The sequence below is a fragment of the Lipophrys pholis genome (assembly GCF_963383615.2).
Source record: "Lipophrys pholis genome assembly, chromosome: 1".
Classification (NCBI taxonomy): Eukaryota; Metazoa; Chordata; class Actinopteri; order Blenniiformes; family Blenniidae; genus Lipophrys; species Lipophrys pholis.
The window spans coordinates 19,473,564-19,497,266 of record NC_137635.1 but is presented as its reverse complement, the minus strand read 5'-3'; the positions used below and the strand labels follow the sequence as shown (position 1 = coordinate 19,497,266).

Sequence of the window (23,703 nt, the reverse complement as noted above, 5' to 3'; positions counted from 1 at the left end):
GAGTTCTCTGACAGGATCCAGCACCGGCAAGCACCGTGAGGGGGGGGGGCACACACATCCACACAGGGCCGACCATCCAGCCATCCAGAGGGGCGCGGGACGAACCGCCGCCGCTTTGTGCCTCACACTCTCCCGCAAACTCGGACATTTCATCTCCGTCGACTCCCACCGCCGTTAAACGCGACCACCGCGGCCGCTTTCCGCCTCGGATCGAGCCGCTCTCTGTGGACCGGCGAGAGGATAAGCAGCCAGGGAACAGCCGCTAATCCCCGGGGCGGTCACACTCACGGCCGGGGCCGTTATGGCAGCGGGGAGCGGAGTGGATGATCGGGAATAAAGCGACGCAGCGCACAAAGCCAGCCCGAAGTGTTATGCCCGTTCACCCGAGGGGTCTTCATCCGCCTGGAAATGGGGGCTTTAACGAGCAGACAGAACATAGGCGTGGAAGAGGTGGACATTCCGTCCAATTCGGTGTATCGTTACCCACCGAAATCTGGTGAGTGTCCACGAACAGCAGGTCGGGACTGGGCTGGGTGGCTGCAGATGGACCGTCACCATCTGACAGGCCTGCGGGGTATTCTAGCCTTGAACCCGGGGTGACTACCTGTGGAGAGAGACCATCCACCTTCTGCGTGTCACTGCCCACTATGCTTGTACATCTACAGTATATTCTAATCTATTTGTTGGGAATCGGACAGATTGTTGTTGCCCTGGGATGCTGGAAGTCTTTGTGGATTAAAAAAAAAATCAAAAGATCAAGCTCACAGCTATAAATCCACGAACTAGTAATGAATTTCTTTCGTATTCAAAATAGATGATATTTTCAATATATATTTGTTTGGATTTAATAGCTGGAGTGATTTAGAAAAGCCACGAATTCTCAAAGAAATACAGATTTGGAAAAAAAAATATATTCAGAGCAGAATAAAGGAGACAATCTGGCCATATCTCCAGTAAAACCAATAGAAATATTTTTTTTTTCAACCCAGCAGCCCATAATCTTACAGTAATTTAAACATATGTACTTCATAGTTTTGATTTAATACGTCTTTTTTGTGACTATGCCAATACTAACCATTTCAATTTATGCATTGAATCAACATCTAACCTTCTATTTGTATCGTTTATTTTTCTCCTTTTTCTGCATATATCTATATCTTTATACTTTTACATTATATTTTCATCTGTTTGCTGAGATTAAGACAGACTGTTAAGTCTAATGCACTGAACTGAAAGCAGACTGCACGTAGAAATGAAAAAGAAGGTCATATTGGATTCCTAAATAATGTTAAAATACCAACATTTCATACTCCAGCACTCTAATCCAAGGATTGTCATAAACATAACTGTCAGTATTAAACTGGAGTTGCAGCTATTTTTGTTCATTAAAATTTGGAAGCTTGGAAAATACAAATCTCTGAATTTCTTTAGATGAATTGGAAATATATTTTACAGAATTAAACATTAATATGCACAAATGTGTAAGTGTATGTAATTTCCCTAACAAAGAAAAGCAACTGGTAGAAATTGATGGTTACATTTTTTAAATGAATGTTTTTGAATCAACAAGCGTTAATATTTCAGTAAGTTGAACACAATGAAATCAGTGAAGCTATATTTTGTGAGTAGGAAAAAAGTAGTTATGTTAAATTACGCCTTTGGTCAATTAGATTTGTTTTTGTAGCAAATCCCGAGATAATGTATATGAAGGAACGGTTTATATTAAATACCTGTTAAAATGATTCCTGAAACACTTTCTTTGGATATGAAAGAGACTTTTCTCAGTATTTCTGCACGAGGACTTCAGTTAAAATGGAAAAATTTAAGTTTTAAACTGGAGACGTGATTCTTTATTTTAGTCCAGTTGTTTGAGATATATATATATATTCAAAGCAGCCTGCTCATCACTATTTGCATCCGAGACTGAATCCCTGTATTCTTTGTTGATTAGAAAAAAACAACAACCCTCATCTGCCTTTGAATTACACCACCAGCACAATGATAGCAGGATCTTATATTCCTTTATTGGTGGCAGAACATTTACCCAGGCTGCGCCGCTCTCCACCCGACTCAGGCTGTCCTTTGGACCCCAGGCTGACCTGTGCACTTTCCATCCATTACCTTACGGCTCCTCTATATGTGACATTTTCTGATTGCTGCACAGCCAGCGCTCAGGTCCTTTGGTAGTAATCCAATTTTACAGCTGGAAATGGCATTATGGGAGAAGATTGAATGTTTCTGTTGATCAAATCTGAGGTGTGGCAACATCATATGCTGGGAAACGGTTAAATTGTTGACTTGTGTTTCACAATTTGTCATCGGCTGTAGTGAATTGGTGATATATTAAAGTGCGGTTTGCAGGCTGAGCTAGAAGCGCTGGCGATTGCGGTGAAACCGATCTTTCAGTCCTAGTTCCTGTCTGTGGGATCTGGTGACTAAAGGCCCGAGCCCGCGTCGTCTCACCCGCCCGCTGTAAATAACGCGATTAAGACAACAACAAAGAGCCCGGCCACTCCTGCTGTTTTCACCTCCAGTTTTAATAACTTAAAGGTCAGAGCATCCAAATCGCTTCTTCCTGTCGCCCGGTTCTGACCGGAGATGCCAGACAACACGTCCTCTGAGCAGAAACATGACCTGACTGCCCAGCATGTATTTAAAGAGCGTCAGCCACCATTACAGACTCATGACGTGAGCCCACCCTGTGATTAAACGTCTGTTCGGTGTTGCTGTCACCGGCCTGAAGTCGCGGTAAACACATGAACTAGTTGCAGGCTGGTAACCGCCACGCTTGTCTCTTTAAAAGAAGAATGTCTTTCAGTTTAAAGATCGAGTTTCCCCCGCCAGTTGGAGGAGAAACGTTGGCAGGATGTGTGTGTCGCTTTTGGTGTTGAATATATCAAACACTTGAAGGAATTATTATTGTTTTTTTTTCTTTTGTCTGCGGCAGCAGCTGGAGGTAGCTGCAGATGACAGTGCCAGCTCGGAAGTTCAAATATTTAAAGGAAATGTTAATGTTTTATGCCAGTGAAGTGCCAGAAGGGGAGGTTTGGCAACTGGCAAAGAGAAGAAGCACTTCAGCCTGTAACGGCTCACTTTCTTTTTTAAATTTTATCTTCAATGCAGGAAAAAAAAAATACTTAGAAAAAAAAAAAAAAAAGTGAGACTGAATATTTTAGATTGCTAAACATAACAAAAACAAGACGTGAGTTTAGATTACACAGATTGTAATATATTAAGTATTTTCTTGGTTTTCTTTTGCACCCTAATGTCTAAACACACCCAAACCTTTGTCTTATATTTTCTAAAGTTGTATGCTGACATGCTCTCCGCTTTTCTTTTTTTATTGTCATGTGATAGTCATTTCATTGACCTTGATGGTTGTTTAGTCATTACTGCTCCAACTCCCACGATCGCACTCGATGTCCAGACTTTGCTCTTTTCTCTTGTAACTGCAGGTTTTACACACGGTGGAATTGAAGAACAACAATAGAAGCTGTTAGATTTGAGTTTCTAATGTCGGTTCCGACTCAGCATTTTTGATCCATTTAAAAACAAACATGGAAAAATAAAGACGTTCCGGAGAATGGGTTTAATACATGAAATTAGTCTTCTTCTGTCTTTTCTTTGAATCTGAGATTATTTGATTAATTTCCCCCTTTCTTTGTGATTTGCGTGTGCGTGTGTGTGTGTGTGTGTGTGTGTGTGTGTGTGTAGGGAGTTACTTCGCCAGCCATTTCATCATGGGGGGAGAGAAGTTTGACTCCACCCATCCGGAGGGTTACCTGTTCGGGGAAAACACAGACCTTAACTTCCTAGGGACCAGACCAGTAGCAGTAAGTACTCTCTCTCACGTGACGGTTCCATAAAGGCAGGCCTGGACTGCAGCCTGGTACTTGGTAATAGAAAGCCTTGATGTCTGCATGTTTCCTCTTCCCGCAGCCGTTAAGCTCTGATGACGTTATTAAGGATCACTTCACTATAAACTCAAAGTGGACGATTAAGCAACAAGATCTCAATTGTGGGAAATAATTTGCCAGTTTTAAATGCTTTGTCATAGTCAAGCGTTTCGTTATACCACCTTTTTGTACTCATTGTTGGGGTTACCATGGAAACGTGTCTGATGTGACGTCCGTGGGATTTTTCCCACCTATTAGAAAATTAGAAAAAATACTTCTTACATGGGCACATTTTAAAGATCTCTGGGGGAATTTGAGGCCATTTGTGCCGTATTTCTTACTGATTATCTTTATCATTAAGATTATCTAAATGTCATTCATGAACACAGAGCAAGTAAGAGCCAGGGTGACTTTCTAAATGTAGTAAAGCAGAATAATGCACTGAATACGGTGGATGATTCAAAGTCTAATATACACAGTTTTCTGTGCAAGTCAAATCTTCCCTGTATCCAACACTCTTTTCTTCTTTTGAAGTTAAAAATCAGAATCTCCATCTTGGGAATCCAGTTTCTGATGTGTTTAAGCAGCATCATGGTGCCTGTATCACTTATTGCTTCTTTTTTTTTACTGAACTGATTAATAGTTATAAGGTGAAATAAGCCAAAATATCAGCAGCCAAGCCTTTCTTGCTTGTCATCTTTTTAAAGCTCTGTGCATGTGATCTTAAATTCTTGATGGAAAAACTTTACTGAGTGTGTGTTGTTGTCATTTGAAGCGTCTGACGATGAAATTCTCAAATATTCTTTACCAAATGGACCGTATCACAGACTCACTTTCACTCCTTCGGGCAATTTAGACTCACTGATTAACCCCAATGAGTGCTGTTGTGGGAGAAAACCCACTAATGCTCAGGAAGAACATGCACACGAAGGCTCTAAATCTAGATTTAAACTGTAAATCAGCTTTAATCGATGACATTTCAAAGTCTTTGTGACCAAATTCCAGATTAAAGGAAAACATTTTTTTTACGTGGCTTGACTAATTGATTAGTGGCGCTCCAGAAGGCGCTGCAGTCCTCTTGTTATTAACCAGAGCGGGTACATTTCAGCAGCTGAGGCTCCTGCGGTGGCAATTAGCGGCCTATCAGACTGTCCCTGATTGAAATGATTCCCAACGTCTCGTCCTGTCAAACTAATTAGAAGCGAAATGACTCCCCGACACTGACGGTTCCTCCGGAGGGTTTGTTCAAACCTCATCATGAACCTGAAGGTCAGACTAATGGGAGCTACAGATCACAGATGAGTCGGGGGGGGGGGGGGGGGGTCTTAGCACAGACCGAAAAGCTTGAAGGGGAGTCAAAGTGTTTGACTAAGCGAAGCTGATATGAAGAGACTCCACTTCATCTCTACGTGTACTAATCTCAGTCGCACTGCTGTTTCTGTCTAGACAAGGGCTAAAATTAGGAGGGCACTTTTTTTTTTTTATTTCTCCTCCCGATTATGTGGGTGTTTATAATCCTCCTGTGGGCTCAGAATCCAGCTGGTGATGTGTTTTTTTTTTTTTTTTTTTTTTTTTTTTTTTAAATTCTTGTATGTGAAGCTTTACCAGCGTTATATAATGTTTAGTGGTTTCAGAGCAGATGGTGATGTGGAATCATAAACCAAACCACAGTTGTTGTGTTCCCTTTCTTCGGCACTGCCTGACAAATATGATAATGGATGGGGCTATTTTTAGGGGGTTTTGAGAAAGTCCAGCCTGGATGTCAATCCGGTAACTAGTCAGTTAGTTCAGGGGTGGGAAACTAATTTTCTCAAAGGGCCACATGAAGAATTATTAGGACTACTATTGAGGGCATACGACTTGAATATTACTCAATAAAATTTACCTCTTGAGAAGAAACGGTTTTTATGAGCCACTGTTGCCCCTCTGCATCTGAGTTATTCCCTCCAAGATCTCACAGCCTTTCTCGTCAATAAAACCTGAATCCTGACGGCTCACTGTTTCTGGATGCTGGCACTCTGATCTCATGAGGAGAAGTTTTCCTCCGACAGTCCAAATAAGCTGTATTTGACACTAAACGGCGACGGAAAGTGGCCCTATGAGTGAAATTGCATCTGTGTGTTCAAAGTTGGATAAAGTGTTGTATATCATCTCAGTTGTTGCTTTTGAGGTGAGGATTGGACTAACCGCTGGGAGTGTTTCACTCCACATGAACCCAGATGTAGCCTGAGGTCTTCTGGCATTAAACCTTTACTAACAAACCTGGATTCCAAATCACAAGGGCCTTTTCTGTAATAACTTGCCAGAGGATATCAAGTTGGCCTCATCTTTGTCCTTTTCTCTTGAAAACAGATTTTTAAATGCACTTCATAAATGAACAACATTCTGTCTTAATCCAGTGTTACGTTTTGAATGTTTTTAATTGGATGATTTTTCGTTAGATTGTCTGTTTTGATGATGCTTTCCTCTTATTTACGAGTAATCATTGTATGACTTTTGTGGATATTAAGGAGAATAGTTTAGGACTACTTTAGGTTGATCGCTGTTCACCAGTATTACACACGGCGGGTCGGTGATGTGTTATAGGACCTGCAGTGTTTTCTGGGAGTTTGGAGTGAATGGCTCTTTTCAGCATCTGTTACTCCGTGTGTTTGTTTGTGTGGTTTACAGGCGCGACTCCTGCTGAGCCCAGATGTGTAATAGTGCTGAATACGATGCCATTCACGGCCACACGAACACTCCTCGACACATACAGACACACAGATGAAGGGTTGTAGCGTGGAGGGATACGACCACATCCTGCATGTTTCTGCACTGGAGATCCTCAGACTGCCCCGGTTCTCCTCTTACGCTCATTCAGCAAACCCGGGGCTTCAAACACACAACAAAGCAGTGTAGAGAAGAAGTCAACCACATATTTGGGCAAGTTTAATGGTTATGGGTCTGGTGTTTTATTGAGAAAGGCAGGGAAAACAGAAGGTATTTTATATTCTCATCAAACAGACTGTGTTTGACCCTGGGCTAGTTTACACTCCCGAGGCCCCCACAAGTGCAGAGTTTTGCCCAGTGCTGTCTGAAGTGTTGTCCCTGGAAAAGACACAATCTGGGCAGATTTATATATTTTTTTGCTTGGCCTCAGCACTTGTCAGCACCAACAGGATCTGTGCTGACACGCAGAAACCCGCTCTGTGTTGAGGTTAAACCGGGAGCAGCCACGGTCATCGTGCAACCCTGGATTTCACTGTGGCGAAGAGAGGAATGTCGGGCGGCCGATGCAAAATGAACAGGAGCACACTTCAGTCCCTTAACGTGTGTTTTACATCTCAAATTTGTTTTCACTTCCTCCACAGTTCCCGTACGCGGCCCCTCCACCTCAGGAACCAGTAAAGACGCTCCGAAGCCTTATAAACATACGAAAGGACACGCTGCGGCTCGTACGGTAAGCACATCTGCCCAGCAAACATAAAGCAAACCGCTCATTACACCGCTGATTTCTAATTTTATCCCCCGGGCTATTTTCAGGGACTAAACCACAACAGCTCAGATTAGGGATAGTGTCGAATCATTCGTGTTTATTTTGCTGTTGCGTATACCAGCCAGTTACAAAACCAAAACACTCATAAGTGAACGAGGGGACCAGAAAGAACCTTGAATTTAAACATAAAGCAAGAATCACACTTTACCACTTCCACCCTATTCATATTTTTCCGTGTCTTCTCTCGAACCTTGATCCAGGTGTAGTGAAGACCTGAAACTTCCCGGGGAAGAGGAAGCGGGCAAAAACCGGGCCTGCTACAACGTGGAGTTCACCTTCGACGCCGACACACAGGTGGCCATCACCATCTACTACCAGGCCATTGAGGAGTTTCACAACGGTGTGCCAGTGTAAGTGAAAGTCTGATGAACAAATCACTGTTTATGCACCGCTCACTGGTCACTTCACGGAAATATCTCTGGTACAATTTGCTGTTTATGGCTTGTGTGTCAGGACTATGTTGAGTGTGAAGTGGTAACCTCTTAAAATGAGCACAAAATACGTTGACTCGTGTTGAATTATCTTTAGTAATGTTTGACCTCAGGAGTTTCTGTCCAAGATTCTGACTGTGGCAGCTTCTTCATTATTTCTTCAATAATAATCGATATTTAATACGTTTATATTGTATGCTGTAAGTTACAAAGCTGCAGCTAAACACGTGTTCACATTACCTTGATAAATTGAACCCAAAGACTTTGCAGTACATCATTATTTAAACTTAAAATTTGTGAGGAAGAGCACATTACTTTTAGATACAGGATCTGTAAATGTGAACTTTCAGGATCAACAAATAAGAAGAGGCATTATCAAAAAACAACTAATCCACACATCACCATGCAGATACTCCAAAGTTACACCAGCAATAATTACCTGGAACATACATATCATGCACAGACGTTAGATGGTAAATATTCCCACATTAGCACATTCTTAATCTGGGAGTGGACAAAATCTGCATTTTAAAGCCCTTTTAAGCGATGCCTCAGTAATGTCTTACTTCCATTCATTTCTGGTAAAACACTTCACAGTGTAGGGGGAGTAGAGTGTCTCAGATCTGATTTGCCTTTTGAATAGTCGTCTACCCTGACTGAGCATCATGCACTTGCCAGTTTGAGCTGATATCTGATGCCGGTGCTGCTGTTGGTGCAGACGTAACGCCTGCAGATCTCATCATGCCTTTCTATTGGATGCAACATTAGGAGACTGCAACAGTGCATGACGAGTGGTCGGACCGTGGACGCCATTCCTGTGAAATTACTTTGATAATGCATATTTATTTGCAATTAATAGACAGAGATGAAGAGCTAAAGGAACATCTAAATCGCTTTAAAAATGGCTGGAACCAAGTGTTGTGATTGACCCCGCGTGCTCCCCACAGTTACCTCCCCCAGGACAGCTCGCTGCAGTCGGAGACGGTTCACTTCAAGAGGGGAGTCTGCCAGCAGTTCTGCTTGCCCTCGCACACCGTCAACCTCAGCGAGTGGGCCGACGACGAGGTAGGCGGGTGGCGTCTCGACCACCGAGAGGAGCGCATCCTGCAGTTTGCACAGATTTCTCATCTGCCATGTTTCTCCCCACAGCTGCTGTTTGACATGGACAAGGAGATCTTCCCCATGGTCGTTCAGGCTGTTGTCGACGAGGGAGAAGGTGAGCCGCTCTGTTTTTATCACACTCCGGGTCTGGTGTGGAAGTACGCCAGCAGAATTTTAACCACGTACTTCTTTATGTTTTTTTATCTTTGCAGAGCACTTGGGCCACTCTCACATACTGCTCGCTACATTTGAAAAGGTAAGAAGAAATCACTCTTTATCAGCCCCCGAGAGAAACACCCAATGTGCTTTTCATTCCGCATGAACATCAAACAAAAAAGATAAACATTTGCTTGAAGCAGCTTGTGAAATATGTAATTTATCGGCTCTTCTCTCTCTTATATTTTGGTACAGTTGGAGTTTGAAGGATTGAAGTCTCGCTCTGTTTGATTTATCATGCAAACAGAGCTTCGACTGCAATTTATTTTACATCGCAGCCGTCACGTATTGTTTGAGTAATTTAAAGCGACAGTGACAACTGCTGCAGCTTATGTTTCTAACTTGCTGAATCAGTGTGATGAATCCATCTTTTCTAATTGAAAAGACTCTTCAGTTCAGAGACCATACAAAAGTCTTCAAAAGTTTAATTTATCTTGCACAAGATGCTGTTTTGCCAATGGATCCCACCACTTTTAACATTAATATGTTAAAAAGATTAGGAAGAGCAGAATTAAATAAAAAATATGACTTGGGGAATACTCTTCCTTCAATCATCCTGTTTTGAAGTTAAAAGTCAGCAGTGTTTAGTCAATTTGGGGTTTAGTTAGAGTTTTTGTGGTTTACTGGACAGAGCTAATCTGCAGAGGAGCAAAGAGAGCGAGTTTCACACTGACAGAAGTTGTTTTGTCTATAGAAACTCAGACTGCTGCAGCCTTGTCTCACTTCCAATAGTCTTCATTGTGTCTTTCAATACTTATTCACAAATGGCAGACATTTCTTTCGTCGCTACAGAACAGTATTTTCAGTTTGTTAAAAAGAAAAAGACCCAACATTGTGATTTTATCCTTTGATCTAAATCGTTAAACCAATGTCATATCAGAATGTTACATAATACCATCCCAAACATTTCTACTGCCAGGTTATTTTCTAGGTTAACCTGATGGGGCATTATTAATAAAACGGTTGTTTTCTTTTGCAGCACATGGATGGCAGCTACTGCGTGAAGCCTCTGAAGCAGAAACAAGTGGTGAATACATCAGTTTTTTTTTTATCCCCTCTCTAACATGATCTAATACTTTTTGACAAACAAAGCTTTATTTGATCATTTACGGCTGGCCCTTCAGATCAGCCGCTTTTTCTTCATCACCACGTTTCTTTTCCCAGGTGGATGGAGTGAGCTACCTGCTGCAGGAGATCTATGGGATCGAGAACAAGTACAATAGTCAGGAATCAAAGGTAAATATCAGAAAACACAAAGAATGTTTTGTGTCAGAATGCTGGTGCCAGTAGCCCCGCTTGATGAAACATCTCTTTCTCTCTTTGTTTCAATGGTCTGTGTCTGCAGGTTGCAGACGACGAGATCAGTGACAATAGTGCCGAGTGTGTGGTGTGTTTGTCTGATGTGCGAGACACGCTCATTCTGCCATGCAGACATTTGTGTCTGTGCAACGCCTGCGCAGACACGCTGCGCTACCAGGCCAACTGCTGCCCCATCTGCAGACTGCGTGAGTCCAACAGTTCTTCCAAATCCAACTGCCAGGATCTTATTGAGATATTCTTTTACGTTACAGTCCAGTGGAGCATTTATGTTGTAGAAAAGTAAGTGGGTTTTTACCTTTAGTGTGTCTGCACAAGAACGAAAACCTTGAGATTACACATGCTTGACTATCAAAAGTCTGCTGAGAGGTATGAAAATCACCACAGATAAAAGTTACAGGTTTGGTTTCAGGAATATAGGAGGGGCTTCAGCGACATGAGGCTTAGGACTTTGCCCCAGATTAAACTGTGTTTGAAATTTAACAGCTGAGAACACACAGGTGTAAAATCTGTGAGATTGTTTTATTGGGCACACAGAGACAATCGTAGCAGAGAGGAACAGCAAGAGTCATTCACTCAAATATGTTCCTTCTTTTCCCCCCATTGAGGAGCACTGAATAAATTGCCGTTTAACAAAAAGAAGAAAAAAAGATTTAAATCAGTCTAAAAGAAAAAAATTCAGAAAAACCTTAAAACGTCTGAAAATCACCTCAGTTGGTTAAGAATCTCTTGAAGAAGGCTCCCGAAGGAGCTCAAAGTCCAGAGAGCTGTGTGAAAGGAGATGAAGAGTCCAACAGGAAGCCCCCTCCTCTTCCCATAGTCCAAACAGATGTCATCTTTGGGGCGTTTCCCCAAGATAACTTTTAAAAAGGTTACATTGCAGCCTTGGAAATGATTGCAATTCTCCTAAAATGAACACACCTATCATTCAGTATACGTTCATCGATATTTTGTCTTTTATGTCTTCCAGCATTCAGAGCTCTGCTGCAGATCCGAGCTATGAGGAAGAAACTCAGCCCTCTGTCGCCCACCAACTTCAACCCTGTTATCACTTCCCAGACGTCCGACTCAGAGGAACACTCGGTGAGGCAGAATTCATTTTAATAAAACATAAGCGCACAGCAGTGTAGTGGTTAGCACTCTCGCCTCACAGCAGCATGATCCCAGATCCGACATTGAGCAAACCAGCTTGGCTCCAGCGCCTCTCGACCCTTAATGCATTAATAATGTGACCTCCTGCCTAACATCCTCTTTTCACCGCAGGCGTCGGAGCACATCCCTCCGGGATACGAGGTGGTGTCTCTCCTCGAGGCTTTGAACGGGCCCCTCAACACCTCCTCAGGGGCCCCTCCTCCTCTCCACTCCGGGCCCAGCCACGTCTCGGGAGCGCTGCCCCCGTACAGCAACGAACCTCACCCGGCGCCCGCCCGCTCCCTCTCCCCTCTAGACCACTCCAACTCCAGTCAGGGACTCAAACTCAAGAAGAGTGGATCAAAGTGAGTCTGCCTTGACCACCGGAGGCAACACAAGCCACTGTTAATGTTTATCCCCCCCCCCCCCCCCCCCCCCAAAAAAAGAGATCCTTGAAATGAAATGAAACATATATGTCTCATCTAATCACATACTCCTTTTAACTCTAAACAACAACCAGGGATGAACTCTTTGCTGTGAAAGTCGCTATATTTCATAACTTTGTTGCGTCTCCTTACTTCTAATGGTTCTGTATTGACGAAAATCCTGTAATACATTATTGAAGTCATGCTACACGCTGTGATACGTGCTGGATCTTTTCCTTCCAGTCGAGGCGTCACACACTTTAAACCATCACAAGTTCTCAAACATACTCCCAGTGCCTTTAGTAAGTCCTATTTAGGAGACTTTTTTGTAAATATTGTGTTATATAGCCAACCTTTCAGAGAAATCCCGTGACTTTTAGGAACTTTTTATGGTAGATAAGTCGTAATGATCATGCTTTTGAATTAGTTTTATTATGTGTAAATGCATAAAGAACATAAGGTTTGTATTTAACGAAGATTTAGCTGATCGCACGTGCGCATGTACAAGCTCCAAAAAGTGTAATGTGATATGATGCAAATGGTATCTGTGGATATATTCTCTTTGAGATGCTGTTTAGCCATCACAGAGGTACACCACCATGACGCCCTGTTTTTCCTCTATAGTGACACTCATTGATTTCAGTGCAAAATATTTTTAAAGAAAAATCTTGTTCGAAAATCTTCCCCAAAAAATAACAACATGAACATATGATAAGAAGACATCTGTGTTTTTACCCCCCTGTTTATTATTCCAGCGACAGCCGTGAGCTGGTGGATTGAACCCACTTGTGTAATTTTTGTATGACTCATGTTCATTATCGTTCTTATTTTAGGTCGCTTTCCCAGAATTCCTCTGTGCTTCCCGAGGAGGAGGATGAGAAGTCTTGCAGTGAGTCCGAGGCCTGTCGCCACAAACTGGTGGTGGACCAGCAGGAGGTCTGTGTGTCTGTGCGTGCGCGTGTGCGCCTGCGTGCATGTGTGTGTGTTTGAGATCATGTAGCGTTGTGAGCTCTTCCCCCTCTTGTTGTTTTACAGTGTGGTGTGACTCCAGACAGCGAGAACCTGACTCTCTCCTCGTCTGGAGCCATCGACCAGTCATCATGCACCGGCACCCCACTCTCCTCCACCATCACTTCCCCTGAAGGTACACACACACACACACACACACACACACACACACACACACACACACACACACACACACACACACACACACACACACACACACACACACACACACACACACACACACACACACACACACACACACACACACACACACGAAACAATGTTTTGTTATTGACATTATTCCATTCTTGACTCACCATTTCTGTCCAGAACAACGGAGACTAGCATGAACACATTTCTATCCACGCTTTCATTATATCCAACATACATAATTAAGTAACTGTTCACACGCACAAACCTGAAACGATTTGATTTCTCACGGACAACGTTCCTTTTTAGATGGCTGATTTTGAATGCTTTGTTTCACGGTGAATCTTCTGCCAGCAATATAAAAGAAACTTGATACGCTTCATGCTTAATGCCGGGGTGTTGGATTCCAGCTGAGTTTGATATTGATTGGACTCATACCAGTAAAATGAGATTTTTCTGAGATTCGGATCTGAACAACCTGAATTTTTTTCTAAACAAGAGTGTAATGTTGGCAAAAGTTTGCTTGGCCGCACTGTTCCTGCAACCACGGTATGGCTTTGACACTATTTGACACGCAGTGGTCGCTGCAGTATGACTGCAGGCATTATTGCCCTCTGCTGCCCGATTGTGGATGTCAGTGTTGAGTTACACTTTAAAGGTGGGCAGATCTGCAGCAGGATTGGACCCTGTCGTGGGCCGGATTTGCCCCTCGGGCCTTATGTGTGATGCCTCTGGTCTCAAGTCAACAGGCTGATCGCTTCAGTGCCTTCTTGCTAAACTTGTACTTCATATATTTATTCCTTGCATGATTGCACTCTGTCGCTTTAGTCAGTGTTGTTGCTGCTTTTTTAAATATCTCTTTCCGATGCAACGTTTGATTCATGTCGACTGCAACTTTCACTTCACACATGGCTCAGTTTAACTGGAGTGGAGCTTAACGTCCCGTCGCTTAGCGCTTGTTTGCTGTCACGCGTCATAAACCCTCCACTTAATGGGAGAATTATTTGAGGAGAAGCGACTGTCGCTCGCGCTCACTGTGTTCATTAATTTGACGTCGGCTGTAAAATAAGTTGTAAAATCTCCTGCAGGAGCGGGCTGTGTTTAACTCCTCGTGTCCCCGCTGTGTCGACACATCTGGAAAATCTGTGTCTGAGTGATAAAAGCCGCCTGCAGCAAATAATGTTACGTATTCAGCGTCTGAAATGAGCTTATATGCTCTTGTTTATTCTGCGTGTGTGTTGCATCCCGCATGAATTCATCTTATAAAATCCTAAAATGAAGCTGTTGTTCACATAAAGCACATTTATTATCAGTAAAATGACACTTGAAGCTGAGTTGTCAGGTCTAGAAAACCCATTACCTTCAAAATGGCACCACTAAAATCTGCCAGAAAGCTAATTGCAACAAGTTCAAGAAGCCTTTTAACATGAATAAATCAGAAGCTTGCACCACCTCGGTGTTTTATGTGAGTGCCCCTGCAGTCAGATTATATGTGAAATCAGTTGGAGAACAAAACCGGGACGAAAAGTTTATTTATTCAACTGGAATGGAACACCTCCATATAAAGAATTACTCTGAACACAAAAAAAAGCAAAGTGGGCTCTTCTGTGTTGCTGGTTGAAGTTTTGATTAAATTCACTGAATTAAAGAAATATTGTGGGGTATTTTTTCAGAAACAAAATTTTGGGGAAGGGTTTGTTTAAAATATTTAATTAAATACCATTTCTATTATTTGTTAATTACCTAAAATTGTATTTTAATCGCCAAAAAGTATTTAAAGAGGTAATTATTTTAACTTTTAATAGATTTTGGTATAGGGCTGGAGAAGTAAATGGACTCTAAATGTACATTTTTTTTATTTTAACTTCCAACAATTGTGTGTCGTTAAAATAAAACACTCTGGCTAATATCTGCATGTTTGCATTTATGCGGTGCCAAAGACTTTAAATAACCGACCACATGTTCTGTGAAGCTTTTTATTGGCTTCCAGGCCTGAACGGCTCTTAACGCGTTAAAGTTTTGTTGGGTTACGTTCCTCAATAAGTCCAGTGGTGATGCTGGAGTTAATAGTGACTTGTAAAATCAGCGAGTGAGCAGTGGCAGCTCCGGTGATGGAAATAACACCAGATCTCCTCCTCTATTCAGCTTCGAAATAAAAATGGTATGGAAAATGAGAAAACTGGTGTTTTCCATCTCGTTCAGAATCTTCTTATTGATTCATAAAAGCAAAATCACAAGTATTGTATTAAGTAAGCCTGTTTTAGGCTAATTTCATAAGTCATTTTCAATTGAGGGACAACGGAGTAAGAGGTGCAGAATCATTATGTTCCTCCCGTGCGACTCATTCCTGCAGCAACCCATCTCAAATATGTATTTATCAAAGTGTTATTATGACAAAAGAATTACCCTTCCTATTACAGGTAAGCAATCACTCCAGGTCTTTGTCAATTTTTAGATAAAAAAAAAAAAGATACATTTTTCCATCTGAGGATCAAAGCAGGAAAATGGCTCAAGCAGCGAGTGTCGGACCGTGATGTGTGTCTTCGTCTGTCTGCCAGACCCAGTGAGCAGCAGCCTGGCCCAGTCAGTGATGTCCATGGCCTCGTCCCACTCGCAGCACTCCCACATCAGCACTGACACCATGTCCTCCATGTCAGGGTCCTACCTGGCCGGGGCTGAAGGCGAGCCGGGGGGGGACGGGGGGGAAGATGTGGAGGGCGGGGAGAACCGGCACGCCCCCATGGAGAGCCGAGGACCATCGCAGCAGGACGGGGTGAGGATGGAGTGGGGAGGAGGAGGAGGAGGAGGAGGAGGAGGAGGAGGAAGAGGAAGAGGAGGAGGAGGAGGGGGAAAAGGGAGTGGCAGCAGGGGCCAGTAACTCAAAGCTTTTGTCTCATCTCTCTGTCTCTGTCTCTGTCTCTGTCTCTGTCTCTGTCTCTCTCTCTCTCTCTCTCCGATTCCCAGGAGTTTCCCAAGGAGCCAAAAGAACAAAACTTCTCAGTGGCTGTGGAGGAGCAGGACTCGGAGGTGACTGCAGTGCGCTCACGCAAACTCAGAAGGATGCATTCAATGTTCATTCAAGGTATTTATCTCCTCCCGTGAAGCTTCAAACATCAATTCTTTCTGTTTTCTTCAGGGAAACGATGTCACCGAAGAGGACTGCTCCTCCCCGTCTAATGGGAAAGGTACATATCATGACCACTCTTCACCTTTTACGCTCAACCCAACCTCTCAACACCCTTTGCTTTGACTTTTATTTTATAGACTGATTGCCAGTAAACTTTTTTTTTTTTTTAGAAATGAGCAATGACAATCCTTTCTGGACCTAGATGGGGCAGTCCCTTTCAAAATGCATGTAACCTTGGCTGTAACCATGACAACATGCAGCATCAAAGTGGAGCGAATGGATTCTTATTTGTGCACTGGAAACCTGGTCTACTGAGCTGATGACACTGAAATGACATCAATAAGTGACAGGCAACATTTTATTCACAGAAAATGTTCTGATCAGGAGTTTGATCCAGTTGTAGCCATCCATGTGCTGCTGCTGCTGCTGCTGCTGCTTAATTTGAGCATCGCTCAACTTTTGGTTTGATGCTAACAAGGAGGACTTGTTTCAATGATAGCGCAACTCAACCTAGCGTCTGATGGACTCGGTCACACATTTGTTTGTCCTATCGTCCTCATTCTGCTCGTCGATAGGACACTGGGATGAATTTATCCAACCAATCAACTCTATTATTGTTGTAGAAGAGGTTTCCTTGCACACCAGCCTGCTTAACTTAATTGGCATGTTTGCACTTCAATGAAAATGTGTTTTTATTTGTGAGTGTGTCATTCACCTATTATGACTCCCAGACTGTTTCACCCTGCGGTCTGCTTCTGCTGTCTTCAGCTGCTGCATCATGACGCTTCTTACACGCTCATCTGCCCGGTTCCTGAATGGTTTATTTGTGTGCGACTGTGTGTGTATATATGTGTGTGTGTGTGTGTGTGTGGGTGAGAAAGTAAGAGTGACGGGATGCTGACCTAATTGTCATGGTGCGCACGGTGTGTGAGTCATTGACCAGTAGAGCTTGAAGCAAACACAACAAGGTCACCTTTTGTCCGGCAAGAGTTTGAAACTTTTATATGGAAATGAGCTTCTCTGTGGACTGTGTGTGTGTGTGTACGTGTGTGTGTGTGTGACGGGGTATTTATTGCTGTTGTGGGGACTTAAATCTGCTTACACATTATCTTGGCTTGTCGTTCTTGTATGTAGATTACAATTAGCCTGCAGGCAATATAAGTATAACTAAATGGAAGTCAATGAAATGTTCCCGGAAGGTAATAAATGCACAAAGTGAGTGTGCGGTTGTGTTCGTATTTGCAGCCTTGTTTTTTATTATTTATTTTTTAGATTTTTTTTGGAGGGGTGGCGGGGGGTCCTAAGGGATCACTGCACTTTTAGAGTCTGAATCAAACTGTGAGGACAATTCATCATCCGCATTTCTTCTGAATCTTCTTCATCTAGATGAGAAACGGAGACCTGGAGCCTATGTCAGGAAGCACATGTGAATTGCCTTGTTGACCATTATGTTTGAACCGTGAACAGTGTTGATGCACTGCCCCAGAGCCTTCAATTCAGTGAATTGCATATTTCTAGGATTAAGGGGACAATTAGTGTTTGTGAGGCACTTAGTGTTGATAGTTTGGTTCTGCTCGGACTCCATGAACCTTTCGAACATAATCTCTGAGCAGCTTTGAGTTACCGGGTTGCTTTTAGATCTTGAGGAATTGACTGGACCTGTGCAGCCTGACAGCAAATTGATGAACACACACACACACACACACACACACACACGCACACACACTCGACATGTTTGCACGCACTGGTGTGTGCGTCTTTGCTGCCAGACAGCTTGTGAATGTGCTCTGTCTGTGTCTCTGTGCTGTGCTGCCAATCATCTAGGTCATCTCTGTCTTGTTTTCCTCATCAGTACACACACACACACACACACACACTGCACATACGTGGGCTTCCTGCAAGCATGAAGTACTTGCTCACATTCAGCATGTCAATAAGTGGCCATGCTTGACAGTTCAGTAATCTTCTAATTAGATTACCTGTTGCATGTAGAGTTTTCATTGCCAGAACTCAAACATAATCTATCAGATCGAGAGAGAAAAAAAATACTAGAGAAGCGGAAAAATAGAGCTTTGTACAAAACACACGTTTATAACATGGCAGTAGCGGCAGAAACACAGTAATGTTGAATAAACTGCCCGGCATTGATATTAAAGCTGCAGAAACACTAAGTTGTTTCACTATTTTTGACTATACTTTATCCATAAAATCTAAATATATTCTGTCAATTTAGTCATAAATACACTAATGGATTCCTCCTTCTATTTTAAAGATGATTTCTCAGTAAACTCACAATCAAAGAAGAAAATCATTCAGTCCAATAAGCTCCCAAAGAAAATGGCATTCAGTTTGTGTGAATGATTTATGATCACATAAGATTAAAACAATTAATAATATTTAACAGCTACTTATAAATGTTTGAATTTCTTTAGATGTTTCTGATATTTCGACATATCTTTGATTATTCTACTGTGTCTCACTATTTGAATTGGATTATGTAGAAAATATTTTTGACATGTACTTGTATATTGTCCCACAGTATGAAATATATTTTCCTAGTGGCTAAATCTATATGATAGTGAAGTAAAGTGAAGTTTATTCATGTGGACCCATTATGAACATTAGAATTGTGTAGATTGAACCAATGGAAACCTTAAGAATCATTTAAAATACATTTGAAGACTATTGAATTTAAAGTTTTTATATTATCTACATTGTCTTAGTTGCAATTTTGAGCAAATCGATATCTTTTTCATATTATAGATAAAGTCGCAAGAGTGGAGTCGTGGTTAGAACGCAGTCCTCAAAGTGCAAACATCTCCGGTTCAAGTTTATCCAGCTGAAGATCAAAACGTGGCTGGAGCAGGCGCTGGTTGAATCCATCACGGCACAAAGAAAGCCACGGTCACACCTACATGCAATTTAGACTCAACTATTAACCTCAGTCACTTGTTTTCGGACTGTAGGATTAAACTAAAAACATCCTCCCTGAAGCCTGGACTCGAACCGTTGTGAGGCGCGAGCGCCAACCACTGCACCACATTGTGACTCTGTTATCATCCGCTCTGCAGCTTTAAACTCCATCTGTAGGAATACTTATTATTTTCTTACTGCTGTTCCGGCATGGCCAAGCTCACCCTCCACCTCTGACAGTCCACCATCCCCCCAACCCCACCCCCAGCCCCCACCCCACCCCATCCTCCCCCACTCCCCCCTGCTATGCCTGGCTGCTCTTGTTTGACCTTTGCCCTCGCTTGCAGGTGGGCGGAGCAGGTGTCCAGAGTTGGCCAATAACAATCAGGGCGTCGCCCTCTGTGACACGCCCTCTTTGGGGTTGGATAATGAGCAGGCTCCCGACAGCCGATTCGCCGGTGAGTGGCAACCTCTCGAACATGGACCGGTGCGAGCCGAGGACAGGGTTGTGAGGGAGGAGGGGTGAGGAGTGCATGGGTCATCTGTCAGAGCAGTAAAGGCTTTCTGACCGAACACGCTCCCGTCAGATTTCAACAAGTAAGAGATGAGATTTCTGTTAATCCCAGCGTACGTAGTTGCAGCTGAGAGGATTTTCTTTGTGGCGTCTCTGCTCGGCATGAAGATCCGGAACTTTCCTTCTTCTCTTCATTACCACCCTTTTGTAGTCTTGGTGCTTCATTGCTTCCCCAGTACCGATTAACTGTGCACTCTCCCTCCTCTCCCTCCCTGTTAGCCGAAGCCCTGGTGTGTGTGTGTGTGTGTGTGTGTGTGTGTGTGTGTGTGTGTGTGTGTGTGTGTGTGGGGGGGTGTGTGTGTGTGGGTGTGGGTGTGGGTGTCTTTTCTCGTTTGTCCGATGAGTGATTTGCGCATGCTGTATCTTCTGGTCTGTGTGGGAATACAAGAGAGGAACAATCTGGTCTTTCCCAAAAGTTGAAGTTCATGTTCGGTGTCTGCCAGCTCCGAGCCGCTTTGCCAAACATCTGCAACTCATCTCCCCCCCCCCCAGCCACCCCCCCTCTCTGCTTCGACTCACTCTATGGAGAGTTAAAGGCTCTTGACTTTGCATTTAACTCAGATTTAGCTGGTTTAATCCCTGGATGATGTTTTTCTGAGCACCCTTAAAGTGTTCCTCACCGCCATTGTATTGTTTCTTCACTATCCATCAATTCAATCGGATGAAATCCTGACAGGGAAACAAAGCACATAACACTTCGCGAGATGAATGGAAAAAAAAAAAGAGGCCATTCAGTATTGAAGCTCACAAATCTAGAATTTGAAGACTGTTAACCTACAGTATAACTGTTGAGATACATTTAACCACATTTCTCCCTCAAATTGCTCAAAGAAAAAGCTTAGCAGTAGATAAAGTTCAGACTGCAGTGTTGTTGTGACATATAAACAACAAAGTCCATGAGCTTGCGTTTGAATCCCCGGCAGCCTTTAGCTCTGGATCATTTTGGCCTCCCCCCCCCCCCCCCCCCACACACACACACACACACACACATTCCCTTGAACCCACTCGACCCCCCCGTTGGTGTTTTGCAGTGGATGTTGTGACATGTTTTCTATTCGTGTGTCGTAAAAGTGTTCTGTTATCTCTCTGTTTCTCTCCCTTATTCCCCCCCTCCCATCATTCTCGACATCCTCGACTTTTTCCTCTCTTCTTGCTCTCGCTCTCTTTCCCTTTCTCTCTTTCCCTTTCTCTCTCTCTCTCTCTCTCTCTCTCTCTCTCTCTCTCTCTCTCTCTCTCTCTCTCTCTCTCTCTCTCTCTCTCTCTCTCTCTCTCTCTCTGGCTTTCTTTCGGATGGACAGATGAGGAGTCGTGCCCAGTGCACATTGAGGACTAGGTATGGAGATCAGACGGTAGATCAGACACCAGGGTTACGACTTATAGTTCCTTTTGTTCTTTTTAGATCACAATTTCTTTATTTAGTGCTAATTTCGCAGCTGATATTGACGTCGGAATCAGTATTGATCTCGTCTATTGTTCAGTTTAATGTCCATAAAGATAGAATTTCTCTACGGTTCACCATTTCGTTTCAATTTTACTAAACATTAAACAAAGTGTGACGTCGGATCCAGAAGTAACTCTCTTTTTATGTTTGAAAAAAGTAAAGTAAAACTACCTGTGCGGCATAAAAGTAATAATTTGGCTTATTTCGTCATTGATTATCTCATGTAGAAAAGTGAAAATGAGTTTCATTGAAATAACGAACCACCTTAAAGGGATTTTGAACCTGTTTTTTGTGGTGGTGGGATCATGCATGGACACATACTTTACAACGTTTCATCTCATCAGCTTCATCAGAATTCCATTTTTTATCATAGTTCTAAGAGAATAGCTGGAGTTTTATTTAAAACTCAAGGAATTCCATTCAAAACTTGAACTGTGAAGTTAACCATCGCTGACACAACTTAATCGCTCTTAAATGTTTCATCGTCTGCAGCTTCAGTATGAATAACTGTTAATAGCAGCTGATTTGGTCCTTTTACTTTAAATATCTGTCATAAAACAAGAAATGAGTCAATATGAAGATTGTCAGAAGGAGAAACTACAGATATTTGAGCTAAAACGTGGGGAATGAAGCTTTTAGGTAAAAATAAATAAATAAAGAAGAAATCTCTTAATATTTGTCAACAAAGCTGAAGTAAATGAAATAAAATTAAAGTATTAAAGTAATTCAATTTTAAGACAACAGATTCCAACATTTCTCTAAAGTACAATCTTGAATGAGAAATGCTCCCTTATCTCTGTTTTGTGTATTTGTGTAGTTTTCCATCTTTTTGCATGAGAAAAGGTTCAAAGGAAATAATGTTTTTGCTCAGATCTGCTTGGGAAAGCATACCTGAGTGCACACTTGAATCTGATTCAAGACTAATAAGAATTTAATAAGAAAATTTAAAGACATAAATGGTAAGAATTGTATTGGTAGTAACGGTACCAATCGGGGTAAAATATGCTTTGTTAAAGTAAAAATGAGTCAAAATACTACTGTAGCCTGCACAAGGAGTGTCATAAATTCATAGAAAGATGTTTATTTATTGTCTCGCTGTCAAATTAAAATGAGCTTTTTAAAATAAGATTTGGGTAAAAGCAGAACAATCTTTGATTATTAATCCTTAACAGGTAACTGATTCATCAATAAACGAATAATTTCTGCTCTAAATTGAATATCAACATGTGCATGCGTTTGGATTAAGAAATAGCTTTTAAATGTGTTGTGAGGAGTTTCCTGATCCAGTCTCTTCTTCTCTACCCCCCCCCCCCCTCTCTCGTTCAGATCTGTTGTACCTCGGGGGCTACAGGCCTGCTTTGGAGCCCCTCCCCCACCACACCTCCACCAGCAATATCAACCTGGAGGAGCAGGGGGCCGAGAACAGGGACGGCCAGAGTCCCAAACATCCCCGCCGCGGACCGCTCATTGTGTAACACTCACACAGACACACGCCAACGTCGCCGTCCAGAGCGAGCTCTTCTTACCAGGGAAACACCCCCCACCCCCACCCCCACCCTATCCACTCCTCCCTCCCAGTCTCCTGGACTGAAAGAGAGGGAGTCTCCTCCCCGTCGTCTGCGCTCTTTCATCTCACAGGAGTTTCCTTGTTTTCTCGTCTGTGATTCAACTAGTTGTGGGAAAAAATTAACCTTCTGCTACCTTATTTATTGTTTGTAGGTTAAATGAGAGCTGTGTATTGTGATACTATCTTTAGAAGAAAAAAAAACACACATGCTGCTCCTCCTCTCTCTCTCTCTCTCTCTCTCTCTCTCTCTCTCTCTCTCTCTCTCTCTCTCTCTCTCTCTCTCTCTCTCTCTCTCCTCTTGTTCTCTTTTCTCTTCTTATTACCAGCCAAACAGTCAGGGGCTACTGTGATCAGCAATCGGATTTATTACTACAAGCTTCTCCTTCTCGGCTATAAACTGTGTGGAACGAGGGGCTGGACACAAGACGTCAGCTGGCACCGGACTAACTTACCACACACACACACACACACACACACACACACACACACACACACACACACACACACACACACACACACACACACACACACACACACACAGACTCCCGTCTTCGCATGCAGCTTTTCGGGTACATCCCGTCATTGTTCCCACCACGCTTTTGGAAAACACAATGTCCGCTGAATGTGAATCCAGACTTGTGCAGCGGTGACACCAACCCCCCCCCCCAAAAAAAATGGCGGCCAAACTGAACAGAAATGGACTGAAAACAAAAGTACGCCACAAAGAATGTAGGACGTGGATCTTGTAGGAGAATGTATGTGATATTTAAATCATCGCTTAAAACTGGAACTATACCCAAACTTTAACACACACACACACACACACACACACACACACTCCGCAGCTCCATCCTGGCATGTCAGTATTATC

General features: G+C 42.8%; 1 protein-coding gene across 4 annotated transcripts; it reads left to right on the top strand.

Annotated features, from left to right (window-relative positions):
• rnf157 (ring finger protein 157) lies at window positions 1–23,021 on the top strand. 4 transcript variants are annotated; one of them, XM_080473603.1, is made up of 20 exons: window positions 1–496; window positions 3,715–3,833; window positions 7,247–7,335; window positions 7,632–7,781; window positions 8,810–8,927; window positions 9,012–9,078; window positions 9,176–9,219; window positions 10,159–10,206; window positions 10,344–10,415; window positions 10,525–10,684; window positions 11,467–11,579; window positions 11,760–11,992; window positions 12,886–12,988; window positions 13,088–13,196; window positions 15,769–15,983; window positions 16,175–16,237; window positions 16,347–16,395; window positions 19,598–19,708; window positions 21,123–21,157; window positions 22,592–23,021. In XM_080473603.1, the coding sequence occupies exons 1-19, from the start codon at window positions 409–411 to the stop codon at window positions 21,155–21,157; spliced, it is 1,986 nt and encodes a 661-aa protein (XP_080329729.1). In that variant the 5' UTR covers window positions 1–408; the 3' UTR covers window positions 22,592–23,021. The 4 variants fall into 4 exon arrangements, with proteins under 4 accessions (XP_080329729.1, XP_080329727.1, XP_080329730.1 ...); XM_080473601.1 differs by lacking the exon at window positions 21,123–21,157 and having other exon boundaries at window positions 3–496; XM_080473604.1 differs by lacking the exon at window positions 19,598–19,708 and having other exon boundaries at window positions 3–496; window positions 22,592–22,699.
• The last annotated feature ends 682 nt before the right edge of the window (window positions 23,022–23,703 follow it).

Bases quoted from the DNA above. Each gene is read 5' to 3' on its own strand.
- rnf157 (XM_080473601.1), top strand. From the start codon at position 409: ATGGGGGCTTTAACGAGCAGACAGAACATAGGCGTGGAAGAGGTGGAC. The intron at 3,834-7,246 runs GTAAGTACTCTC...CTTCCTCCACAG, and splicing joins TAGGGACCAGACCAGTAGCA to TTCCCGTACGCGGCCCCTCC. The intron at 11,993-12,885 runs GTGAGTCTGCCT...TTCTTATTTTAG, and splicing joins CTCAAGAAGAGTGGATCAAA to GTCGCTTTCCCAGAATTCCT.